Source organism: Rhipicephalus microplus, chromosome 6, assembly GCF_043290135.1.
Source record: "Rhipicephalus microplus isolate Deutch F79 chromosome 6, USDA_Rmic, whole genome shotgun sequence".
Lineage (NCBI taxonomy): Eukaryota > Metazoa > Arthropoda > Arachnida > Ixodida > Ixodidae > Rhipicephalus > Rhipicephalus microplus.
This window is the reverse complement of record NC_134705.1, coordinates 5298391-5311410: the sequence shown is the minus strand read 5'-3', so window position 1 is coordinate 5311410 and position 13020 is coordinate 5298391. Positions and strand designations below refer to the sequence as shown.

The following is a 13020-nucleotide window of genomic DNA, read 5'->3' as shown; positions in this document are numbered from 1 at the left end:
CTTAAGCTAAATTGTATGTGTAGCCAAGCAGACTTTTTTGCACATTTGAGGGAGATGCACACATTTATTTGCATTATGACGCAATGCCCATTGTTCACACTATCTTCAGATATTTCCTAAGTTAGTATTAAGGTTGCATCGGTCACTATTGCAGGTTACTTCTCTAAACAAAACACAATCGTCAGCATAAAAACAATTTTGTTCAGGGGGCTAATTACATTGACTATGTCGTTTATGAGTAAAAACATTTGACAGATGATCGCCAGCATAAAAACGAATTTGTACAGGGGCTAATCACATTGACAATGTTTTGTACGAATGTAAACATTCGACAGATGTCTGTCTGGTTGGGTATGAAAACTGGGAAATGATTAAGGCTCTAACCAAAAGTTTTGAAGAAACTCGATGTTTCGGAACCGACTTGGTTCCTTCCTCAGGGGAAACTGGGACTAGCAGCGGCGTCTTCAGCGCACTCGCGAAATGGTTAATGACCCCCCTCTTGCTTTCTTGTTTTGCCGTTGAGCACAGTCCATGTGCATACACTGGGGGAAAGGTTCCGAGAGAGCGGTTGATGTTTTGGGTCGTTCGCTTTATATGCCACGACTCGAGTAGTAACCTTCTCCTCCAGTTTAGTCTTGCTTTCAATGTTCAAGGATGGTCGATGCTCCGATGTAGAGCTTTTCCATGCCGTTGACGTGTTGTTTGAGTCGTTCTGGTAGGTGTTTCGTCTCGCTGGTATATGAAGAAGGGCACTTGGCGCGCGGGATTTAGTAAGTGACACTGGGGGCCTTGTTCATGGTTGGGGGAGGCGTGGGGGAGGAGGCGGAGCCGGAGGCCCAGCGCACATGAAGGCGTTTGTGCGATGCGAACTCCTTCTTTTTTGAAGATCTGCGCCAACATCTCGCTGGTTCCCTAAACGTATGGGACCGGTACACATTTCGAAGAGCTGACAATTAATGCTGATTAGGGTTCTTGTATTCTCTGTTGTTCTGCGGGGCGGGTGGTGGCTCAAATGAAGTTATTTGGGTATTCGTTTTTTCTGAGGTCCGCAATTACACAGGCCTCTTCTTTTTTTCCCTCCGTGTCATGGAAGCATATGTTCTTAGCTCTCTGGAGTAGCTTGGTCACAATCGAGGCCTTGTGGCAGGTGGGATGGAATGAATCGTATTGAATGTAGCGGCCGGTGTGCGTTCGCTTCTTGTGAACGGAGAACTCAAGGCTGTTGCGCTTTCTTGCCACCTGGAGGTCGAGAAAAGGCAGGCAGCGGTCGCTTTTACTCTCGGCCGTGACTTGTATGGCTGGGTGCAAGGAGTTTGGATGCTGTCTGAAGTTTTCAATTTCAGACGTCTTCATGACTCACGAGCAATCGTTCATATAACAAAGAAAAAACTTGAGTAACGGGCGAGGAGTCGCCGAGTGCTTTCTCTTGTATTTGCTCCATGGTCAGGTTTGCCACCGTGACGGAGATACAAGCTCCCGTCACAGTTCCACTGTTCTGCCTGAAAATAGTTCCTTTGTACGAGAAGTACGTACTAGACAGGCAGAATTACAGTAGACAGCAGAGCTTGTCATCTGCCAGAGGAGTCCTTTCACTCAGGCTTGCGTCATCCTTAAGCGCAGCACGGGCAGAGGACACAGCTAAGGGCACTGGCACATTGGTGAACAATGAAAGGAGGTCAGACGAGACCAGGCCCTCGTAATCATCAATGCTTACCTCTGACGCTAGCTGCACGAAGTGGCTGGAGTCACCGACGTGAGTTGGTGTCTTCCGGGTTAGGGGGGCAAAGATTCGGTGTAGGAAATTTGAAAGGAGTCAACATGGAGAGGAAGTGAAATATACAATCGGTCGGATTGGGACGTCAGGCTTGGGAATTTTCGGTAGTCCATAAAAACTCAGTGCGGATCTGTTACAGCAGATTAGTTGCAATTAAAGTGTTCTGAGATCTGGGTAATGCTTGAAAATTTCCACGAGTAGCTTGTTTAGCTGTGTCTGTGTTTGCTTTGTTGGGTCCTTTACTAGCTACGTGTATGTATCCCCTTCTAAAAGAGCTGAAACCTTCCAATCGTAGTCCCCGCTGCCCAACACCACCGGCGAATTGCCCTTGTCGGCGGGCAAGATGACAAGGCTCCGATCACGTCGGAGTTCCCGAAGTGCCTGGTTCTCCTCTGTGGCCAAGTTCTGTGTCCTTTGTAACGATAATTTCGAAAGGATCCCAATTGATTTCAGCTTAATTTCTTCTCTGGCACTCGGCCTCGCGCTCTAAACGGCTTCCTCTACAGCCGTGACAAGTTTCGGTAGACGGGGCGTCGTTAATATGTTATAGATGTGTCCCTTTGCTTGAACAGAAGGTTCCCGATCAGTGAGTGGACGAGATAAAAGATTGGTGACAAACCTGGTACTTTGGATGCTTTGAAGGGAACTCCGGTCCAACAGGTAAGAAAGTTTCTTATCCTGTGTGGTCTGGTGCTTTTGCGCCGTCGATGCCGCAACCGAGTCCGCGAACGCGTCGACCGCTGACATCAACTCAGGTATGTGGTGCTTAAGTTGACGCTTGGCGAAAAACAGGTACAATTATTTTTTCTGTAGATAGGGTTTAATTTCATGAAGGTAGTCGTTGATCAGTCGTTGTTCGGCTCTTGTGACGACGTTCAAGCCTTCAGGGGTCGAGACAGTTTACGCTTACACTGGGTCCATGGCAGTTCCTGACACACAGTGAATGCCATTTCAGGGTGTTGTTAAAGTCAAGATCACGAAGAAATGATAGTCATAGGCAGCGCTCGTAGTCATTAAGGGTAGCACAGTGAATTGTGAGCGAAGGCAAAGATATGAAGGCAAGGCAGGAAGTTAAGTGGGAGAGAAGTTTGTGAGCAGTATAGACAATTTTCCGCAGCGATGCACGGGCACTGCCATGTTTTATCACTTGACTGTCCGCGAACGCGTCGACCGCAGACATCAACTCAGGTATGCGGTGCTCAAGTTGACGCTTGGCGAAGAACACGTACAATTACTTTTTCCGTTGAGAGGCGTTAATTTCATGAATGTAGTCGTTGTTCGGCTCTCGTGACGACTTCCAAGCCTTCAGGAGTTGAGGCAGGTCGTTTTAGGTGCAGGCTTTGAGGAAAGACTTTCCTTTCTTTGCAGGTGCGGCTGATGTCGAGTTGAGTCTTGAAGACTGAGATGCCTTCCTTAAAAGGCCACTCACCAAGCCCCATACCGAATTTCATTTAGAGAGTGGAAGTTGTTGGGTGTTCAATGAGGAACATTTTGCCACAAGAATTTTTCGAATCGGTTCATCACAAGCGGAGAAAACAGGTTTTTTGAAGCAGCGCGAAACGAGGATGAGAGGAGGCGAACTCGAAACCCTTGCCGTTCCTCCGCGTAGCCTTCGCAGGCCAAAGCTCTTTCCCACCCTTTCCGGCATCCAACCAAGAGGGGACGTGCGCACGACGTGCCCAAACAAGTCCTTCCCCCGAGTACGCGAGCAGCGTTGCTTTGTTCACCAGCATTACTTTGTGGTCTTCTGCCTGTTTCTGCGGGATGGTTTGGAGACGCTGGCTTAGACGCGGTAGACTAGATGAGCACAATGAGTGCGCGAACACGTAGGAGCGTTTTACGGCGGTCGTCTGCTCAATGCGCTGACCACGGGGACACGAACGCATGCGAAACGCTGGCACATTAGCTCCGCATCTTGTAGCGTTTCGTGGGAAACAATGAAAGAAAAATGCGCACAATGTTTAATTGCGTCTCATTATTTATTTGCAAGTTTTATTAATCTCTTATAGCAATAAATACATAAACTACGCATGTTGTTTTAAATAATTTTTGCCATGTCATGTGGTACACTACTGACAACGTCAGAGCAGAGTCGTCTACGTAGATGACCAATGTCACTGCATTGCCGTGTATGTAGGGCCATTCATACGTCCACGTCCAGCCCTCATTCTCTAGGCGTGTGCCGGCCGAGGGGAGGGGGAGCAGCGTTCATCTTGAATTTTGACCCATTTCCGCGGCGCGTAGCATTGCAAAATTTTGGCAGACGTGATCATGAACGCCTCGCCTACGCATTGCGCTTGTCAGCTCAAAACTGTCAAACCTTGTGAGTGGCCCTTTAATGAGTTTGTAGCACTTGACAAGCTGCATGATATCGTGTCCGAAGTCTTGGCTAATTGACTTCAATCTAAACAATCGACAAATGTCTAAACAATCGACAGAAGCATTGCCCATTATTCACACCATTTTGAGACATTTCCCAAGTTAGTATTAAGGTTGCATCGGTCACTAATGCAGGTTACTTCTCTAAACAAAACACAATCGTCAGCATAAAAACAATTTTGTTCAGGGGGCTAATTACATTGACTGACTGTCGTTTATGAGTGTAAACATTTGACAGATGATCGATCGCCAGCATAAAAACAAATTTGTATAGGCGCTAATTACATTGACAGTGTCGTGTATGAATGTAAACATTCGACAAATGTCTGTCTGGATGGGTATGAAAACTGAGAAATGGTTTAGACTCCAACCAAAAGTTTTGAAGAAACCCGACGTTTCAGAACGGACTTGGTTCCTTCCTCACAAGAAACTGGGTCTATGTAGCAGCGGCGTCTTCAGAGCACTCGCGGGGTGGTTAATGACTCCTCTCTCTTTCGTTTTGCCGTGGAGCGCAATCTATGTGTATACGCTGGGGGAAGGGTTCCTAGAGAGCGGTTGGTGTTTTGGGCCGTTCGCTGCATATGCCACGACTAGAGTAGTAACCGTCTCCTCCAGTTAGTCTCACTTTCAAGGGTGATCGTTGCTTCGAAATTGATCTGGTGGTCCAACGTCTCAGCATGCTCGACAACTGTGCTGCGCACTTTGGAGAGCTTCTGCACGTTGTTGGCGTGTTGTTTGAATTGTTTCAGTAGGTTTTTCCTCTCGCCGATATATGAAGAAGGGCACTCGGCGCACAGGATTTTGTAAACGACACCGGGGGTCCTGTCCATTGTTGGCCGATCTTTCAGGCGGGGGAGAGACAACCAAGCTTACAGGAAGGCACATGTGCGATGCAACCAAATCCCGTGCACCGAGTGCCCTTCGTACAAACAGCTCGCCTCAACACTCGCCACAAAGATCAAAATGGCGACCTTACTTGTGTACTTAGGCCCGGATTCGGCTTGGCTACTAGTGACTCCAATACTGTTTAGGTAGATCTAGTGGTGCAGCACTTTTTTTTTTTCGATGAAAAATTCAATTTTTTCAATAAAAACGTTTTTTAAAATTCTATAACTTAAGCAGACCCTGGTGTTTGATGTAATGAAGTTTGGGAATAACTATCGGCCTTTATTCGAATAAATGTGGTATGTTTTTAAGGGAGTCACACTCGGAACAAGACCAGAAGGGGAAATTTATTGCATATCAAAAAGTTGTAAAGATATGTTCATGAAATTTCGACAATAGCGTTAAAGAAACTTGTCCTATAAGCATGCCAATTTTTATCAAGATCTCTATAAAAATAAGAAAGTTTGTACTGAAAGCCACATCCCCCCTTAAAGTGAGCAATATTTCTGTTCTGCAGATCCTTGCCCAGAGTTCACTCCTGAACGGGCTCTGCTGGTGTGGTCACCATGCCCCGACATCTCGGACAGCAAGTGTGAGTGCCCCTTTTCGCTTCTCTGGTGAATGCCAAGCTTTGCTGGTGCTAGGGGAACGTGTGTGAAACTCGCTACAGTACGCTTACACTGGGTCCATGGCTGTTCTTGACACACAGCGAATGCCATCTCAGGATTTTGGTAAAGTCAAGATCACGAATAAATAATGGTCATGGGCAGCGCTCATAGTCATTAAGGGTAGCACAGTGAATTGCGAGAGAAGGCAAAGATATGAGGGCAAGGCAGGAAGTTTGGTGGGAGAGAAGTTTGCGAGCAGTATAGATGATTTTCCACAGCGATGCACGGGCACTGCCATGTTTTATCACTTGAGTGTAACCAGCCATCTCCAAGTGAGTTGCCCCAGGCAACACATTGGATTAGCTGAATGCAGGAACAGTGCAACCTAGAAGTAGTTACTTCGTAACTACGGAAGCGAAAAAAAAAAAAAAAACAAGGACAGAAACAAGACAGTTTTTTTTCGCTTCCGTAGTTACGAAGTAACTACTTCTAGGTTGCGCTGTTCCTGCATTCAGTTATGTCCTACCAACTTGCCCAAGCTTCCACGCTTCATAACAGTGGATTAGCCCAGCAGCCATGGCCGTGGCTGAGGTTAGAAGCCTACATTGCAGCACCCACGCAGACGTTACCGCCCGGTTGGATCCAAACTTGTGCTTGCTGCTCGCCCACTGTCGTCCCAGCAATAAATAAGCAATGAAATCAGCTACCGCTTAGTGTCATCTCACGCTGGGGACAGAGCATCGGCTATATTCCTTCGTTATTAGGGAAACTAACTGCGTTTATTTAGCCATGCTTGCCAAGCCTTGCCTCTGTAAATTTGAGAACAAATCTCGAAAGCACTGCAAAATACTGACGAATACATTGCTCTCGGAGGTTCGGATGTTAGTATAAAGAAAATAACTTTCTGCGTTGTGAACTTACGGGCCAGGACGGGGATGTGATCAGATCGAGGCATAAGGAAACTGCACCCGTAAATGCCCCCATGCTGACTTTTCTGGCTCGTACAAGATCTGCTTCACTTTTACTTGCCGGAGCATCCGTCTGCTTCAGTCGGCATGCACATAGTGCTTGCTTTGCACAGACGCTATGGGGGCACTGAGTAGATGACGCAACGTGGATGTTGAGCAGTGCCGCAGGAGGCTGTGGCAGTACATCGGCCATGGTAGGGAGATGGCCAGGGTGCTGTGGCGCCATGTAATTTTGAATAAACAAACCAGCTGCAGAAAATCAAATATTGCATGGCAGCCACAATTACAGGACCAGGTTTATTGGTGTAACATGGGAGGGACCATTGCTCTGCAATGGGTGCTCTCGCTGATGATAAATATTTCTTTGAATATGAACAAGCCCCCCCCCCCCTTTTTTTTTCTCGGGAGATCCTACTGTGCATGAAGTACTAATAAAGAAAAAAATACCAATGGAGCCGTTTATCAGATTTTTATGCACTAATGTCAATGCGCTTAAAAATCCTTTATTTTGGTTATTTTTTAAAGACCCCTACACCCAACTTTAAAACTTGACATGCTTGTGTTGTTGGATAGTTCGGCACGTGTGCGTACTTTTGCCTGATTATCACTGAAGAACGTTGCTTTCAAGATAATTTAATTTGGTTTTAAGGTAAGGGCGAGGGCATTTCCTAGTTGGCAGCACATCGCAGTGTGAGGTCCCACGAGTAAAGAGTTCATTGTCAACATCGGAGAATGTTTGTGGGGCACACAATGTCACAATTGGCACCGGGCAAAGACTGTTGTTTTTCACCCCTCTCGCTCTGTTGTCGGGCTGTTTTTCACCCTCTTGCTCTGTTGTCAGGCTACTTTGAACACAGTTCTGGCTGCTTTGACCAGGTATGCTTTACGTGTTCTGGGGGGGGGGGGGCATATACCGAATTATACCAAAGGACCCACATACTCTATATACTGTAACGAGGGCAGTAGGCATGGAGCTCGAGTATAGAAAAGGAAGAAGACTTGCTGTGATCGCAGGCTTGCGTTCAGTTAGCCGACGTAAAGGCTGCACTCCTATGTAGGGAGGCGAAATTTCGAAAAAAATATTCAAGAAGTCCCATCTTAAAGCTGCAGTTCGCTCCATTACGGTTAGATGGCGCTACCTGCTAGTCTGTTAAGGCCAGAATACGGTAGCTAGAATTGGGAGGTGTGAAAACCGGCTGCTCTAAGCTCACCCCCTTTTGTGATCCCATAGCAGTGGCGCTGTAGTCGGAGGCGCTGCCAGCTTGCTCGGTGCACCGCTCGCGCATCGGCCTCATCAGCCGTGCTGCATCATGGCTGGGGGAGGGAAAAGCGCTCATGCAACACCCTCATAGCGCATGCAGCCTTGCACGGTGGGTGGGGGGACCGTTTTTTTTTTTTTTGTCTGCGGAAGCCCGTGCACTCGCTTTGGTCGTTGCTAGATTCTCACCACTGAGAGAGTTTTATTGACATGATAAAAAACTTAATGAAGTCACAGTCCACTTATGCCACACTGAAGAATAATTAATGGCATTAGTGTGATAGGATGGAGAGGTTGGCTAGTTGGTAATTCATGATGGTTCAGCAAACTGGGAGCGCGAGGTTAAACACAGACACAAAGCAATGAGGAGGCACACAGCACGAGCGCTCAACTAACAACTGGTTTATTCTCGCGTTCGAAGGACATATAAGTACACAAGGGTGCGCATGTCAACAGGAATAAGATGATAGTGTGAGTGCTAAGCGTGGCGTTCATTCAGAGCACTTGTTTACGAATTAAAGTCACAGTCAAGTAGTGATAATGACGGATGGCTGATACCTTGATTCTTATTTCTAGAAATGTGATACGCTTCGTAAATTTCACGCGTGGTTTGAAGCGGATGACAGAAAAGTACACTTGTTTTTTCAAACAATGGTCGACACTTGCAGGAATTGCAATGTGAAGCTAAAGCGGAAAAAGGACTACCTTTTAAGGAACTCAAATGCTCCCTGAGGCGTATATTCAAACATCTCCCCGTCTGGCCGATGCACATGCGACCGCACGTTAGCGGTATGCTATACACCACTCCTAAAAAACACTTAACAAATTGTTCTTCATGTTTCTGCAAACATCCTCTGCTTCTTGACGCGCCCTGCGCCCTCCTATGCACCATGGCACATATACGGCCCAATTTATTGGGTGCAGAGAAAACAACGTGCACACCAAACTGGTTCCCCACACTTTTCAGTTTATGCGCCAATTTATGAATGTAAGGGATGAGGGCCATGCGCTTGTTTCCTTTATTGCATTCTGCAGGAACACACGCATGTTTTTTTCATCGTTTCTCACCATCCGCAGAAGTCTCTCACACACGGATGCGATTAGATACGGCGGGTACCCAGCCCCAAATAACCATCCTAGCTGCGCTAAGAAACCATAGCGCACCATGTGGGTACAGCTTTTTTCTAGCGCTGAACGAAGGCATGACAGAACAATTCCTCGTTTTATAAGCTTGGAATGGCCGGACGAGTAATTTAAAACAGGTTTCGCGGATCGAGGGTTATATTGCCAGCAAAGATGATTGTCTCCAAAGAATAGAGAAAGGTCTAGAAATTGCAATTTATGATTACTCGGAACCTCTGATGTGAACCGGAGGCCCATGTCCTCCACCTTGAATCATGCCAAAATAGCACCATAGTTCACTGCAGAACATTTCTTTACAAAAAAATCAGATAATCATCAACGTATCTGAAGATTTTGATGCCTGACGGTAGTTTAGTGCTTAAGGCACTGTCCACCTTCCCTAGGAAAATGTTGCTTAATGCAGGAGGCACACTGGAGCCTATACACACACCCGATTTCTGCATGTACAGGTTTCCAAGCCATACGATGAAGGTTGAATTTAGGTAAAACATCAAAATTTCTAAAAACGACTCTGACACTCCTGAACGATTCCTGAATGATAGTTCGTCATTGTCTTCCACAATGCACTGCTCAACGCAGTTTAGCAACCGATCATGCGGCAAAGAATAATATAGGTCAACTACATCAACACTAAACGCTGTTACCTCTGAAAACTCACTTGTTACCTCTGAAAACAAGTGTACTTGTCCAGCCTCCGCTTCATACCACGTGTGAAATTTCCGAAGCATATCACATTTCTAGAAATAAGAATCAATGTATCAGCCATCCGTGATTATCACTACTTGACCGTGAGTTTAACTATATTGATAATTCATAGACAAGTGCTTCGAATGAAAGCCATGCTTGCTGCTCACACTATCATCTTATTCCGGTTGACATGCGCACCCTTGTGTACTTATATGTCCTTCGAACGTGAGAATGAACCAGTTGTTAGTTGAGCGCTCGTGCTGTGTGCCTCCTCTTTGCTTTCTGTCTGTGTTTACCGCCGCATTTCCAGTTCGCTGAACCATCAGGCATTAGTGTGAATCTTTCAGCAGTGAGGTAGTCGCACAGAGAGCGCCAATTGTCGGAAAAAGAGCGGTCGTCTTGTCGCTTCTGTGTGTCCAGGCTAGCACTATTTTTCCGAAAAACCAGACATAACCCAATTGTAAGTAATGTGACCATTCTAAGATGGAGTATTATTTTATTGTTTACATGTTTGGGGAATGCAAAATGATCATCTTCTTAATATTTACGTATGATAACTGTATTATCTTACCCCTCCTGCTTTGGCCTCTGGCCAGCAGTATTTGTAAATAAAAATAAAATTTATATACCCAATTACGTAGCAGAAAAGAAAGCTTTTTCAAGTGGGACATTACATATCTTCATAAGGTTTCTAGGGTTATTGCATTACCACGCGATAACCTTTGATAAGTTGTATTGTCTCGTCCTATTAAATTAATGGTACCTTGATAGTGCAAGTAGCCTTGTTTATTTGTTACTTGCTTTTGAATGAATGTTGAACTTTAACAGCGCTGAGTTCCACGCTACACAAAAGACTGATGACGATGAACATAGCAGGTTCACTTGTAACTTGATGCAATGCATAGGTTATGTCACAAAACTTAAATGTGGTGGAACTTGTCGAAGATGAGGAGCTTTCTGTCACAGTCTGCAAGGCTGGTTTAAAACTGGTTTGCTACACTGTCATAGGCAAACTGTCAGTTGCCGGCCATATTATCTGGAAAAGAATTATCATGCAGTGACGGCGGTGGTGGCGATGATGCATAAGTGTGGTCTGTCGAGCACTTTTCGGGCTAATTGCATATGGGAGTCAAATTGAGGATAAATTTGCAGTATAATTAAAATTACGGCTTTTACACTTCATCTGTGCAACGTAAATGCACAATTTACGTACTCATCAAGAACGTGATAGTGTATTGATGTTAGAGACATTTAATTACTATTTTTTTTTACTTTTTCGATAATCTGGCACTTGGTTATCTCGATCATTTTCTCTGGTCCCTTGAAATCTCCACTGTAACTAGCTTCTGCTGTACATGCATGTTTTATAGAGTTTGTACGTTTGTAAGGCATTTGTAAGTTCCTTTGACGGCAGCCGTTGTCAATGGTGCCAACTGTGATTTGTTAGGCCTTAAGTTCTATTCATTTGGTCACTATGTTCAATTAGTGTATTCTAGGCTTCCTGCATTTGCTCCCATACTATTATGCTGTTTTGCCGCATAATAATTGACAGCACAACAAGTTATGCAGAAAAAAATAGTAAGTTAATGACACTATCCGGCAGTACACCTACCAAATAGAAATATTTTTTGTCAGAGCAGTGACTTTCATCCTTGGCCATCTGTTGTTGTGTATCTAGCGAGCTGACTCTTATCACCTCGAGGGGGGGGGGGGGAGGTCGTGGTGTTGTGAATGTGAAGCTGCGCACTGTTAGCGTCATGGTTTTTTTTTTTAATAGAAATTCAGTTGGCGCTCCTCTTGTCTGTGAAGTGTGCGCCATGGTATAGCATTTGAGTGCTCTGTTCCATCCTGTGCCATTGAATAGTCGCCATCCTTCCCACAGTGGATGAGTACATGACACACGCCAAGGAGAAGTACAGCTACAATGCCGAACAGGTGAGTGCATGTGATTGTTTCCTACAAGCTCATTAACTTGCCTGATTCAATATGTAGCACGAATTTGTGCTTTTGGATGAAGAATGTCACAGGGTTTCTTATGCATGCGCCTGAGAACAAACAAGCTTTTTTTCTTCTTCAGCTGAGCCTTGGGCGCCTAATGGGGTTTGTACTGCTTCGAAAGCTCTTATTCTGATGACGTTGCACTGCTGCCTCTGTGATTGGCCCATCGTTAACCTCAAGTGACGATGTCGTGAGATGACGTCATTGTTCACATTGCAGCATTTGATCTGTGACACGAAAGCGCCATGTGATCCATTTACACCAACGGTCAACTTTTGTATTTGGTGAGGCATCTGATGCCCCAACAAAGCAGTACTGGAGACACGTTGAAACTCATTCATTTTTCACCTCCTTAGTCTGAATGTTTTCATAATCTGAAATAGGGGGCCTGGTTGGAGTGGCCTTCTTCCAGAACTTTCATTGCAGGACTGTCTCTCTAGAATTTCCATTCGTGCGTGTTGATCGGTGGTGCTGCTTACCTGTGTAATTAGGAGGAAGAACAGCATGGAGGAACGAGCAGCTCTTCCAGAATGCCAAAACCTGGTCATGCAAATCTCCAATCTACTTGCGACCTCTGGGAAGGTGGTCTAGCCTAAATAGCATTAACAGTTTGCAGGTTACACCTGTCAGTTTTAGAATATGGCACATGTCTTTATGCAGCAGAACACAACGAGCCCAATGCATGCTGCCATATCAAAGAGCACCATCTGTTGCAAGTGCAGCAAAGCAACACCCTGCGCTGCGACGCGAGCAGACGTGAAATTAAATTAAACCGCAAAGTTAGCGTGAAACATTACAACCAGAGTTCAGCTGGAAGCTTGTTTTGCGCTCTTTCTTTTCTAGAAGTTTGTGCTGATTTCATGTGAAATGTCGAGGAGATCTTTCTCGGCAGTCCTGAATGTCTACAGCACATGCATTGCTGGCTGCAGAAGCAATTTTACCAGGTAGTATACGTAAAATCGTGACTGAAAGAAACGTGAACAGCGGAATTTCGACTCTGCGGAACTGCGGCGTGCTTTGGCTGTGGCAAGGCAGAATTCGTGCTGTAAGCTGGCATCAATGTAGGGCTAGAATCTCGCTCCCACTTGAGCTTATGCATCGCATGTGTTTATCATTTGCCCCGCCGCGGTGGTCTAGTGACTAAGGATTCGATCCCGCAACCAGCAGGCTCCTGGCCTTCTGGTTGCGGGATGCTGCCCTGCTGGTTGCGGAATCGAATCCTGCCTGCGGCGGTTGCATTTTCGATGGAGGCGAAAATACTGTAGGCCTGTGTGCTCGGATTTGGGTGCATATTAAAGAACCCCAGGTGGTCAAAATTTT

At 45.7% G+C, this 13020-nt stretch overlaps 1 protein-coding gene across 2 annotated transcripts in view; it reads left to right on the top strand.

Annotated features, from left to right (window-relative positions):
• LOC119167764 (REST corepressor 1) overlaps positions 1-13020 on the top strand; it is a 276247-nt gene that overhangs the window by 17750 nt on the left and 245477 nt on the right. For both annotated transcript variants that reach the window (XM_075865775.1, XM_037419292.2), the window contains exons 3-4: positions 5556-5630; positions 11585-11637. In XM_075865775.1, coding sequence (XP_075721890.1) covers positions 5556-5630; positions 11585-11637 — 128 coding nt within the window. The remainder of the gene's footprint in view (positions 1-5555; positions 5631-11584; positions 11638-13020) is intronic.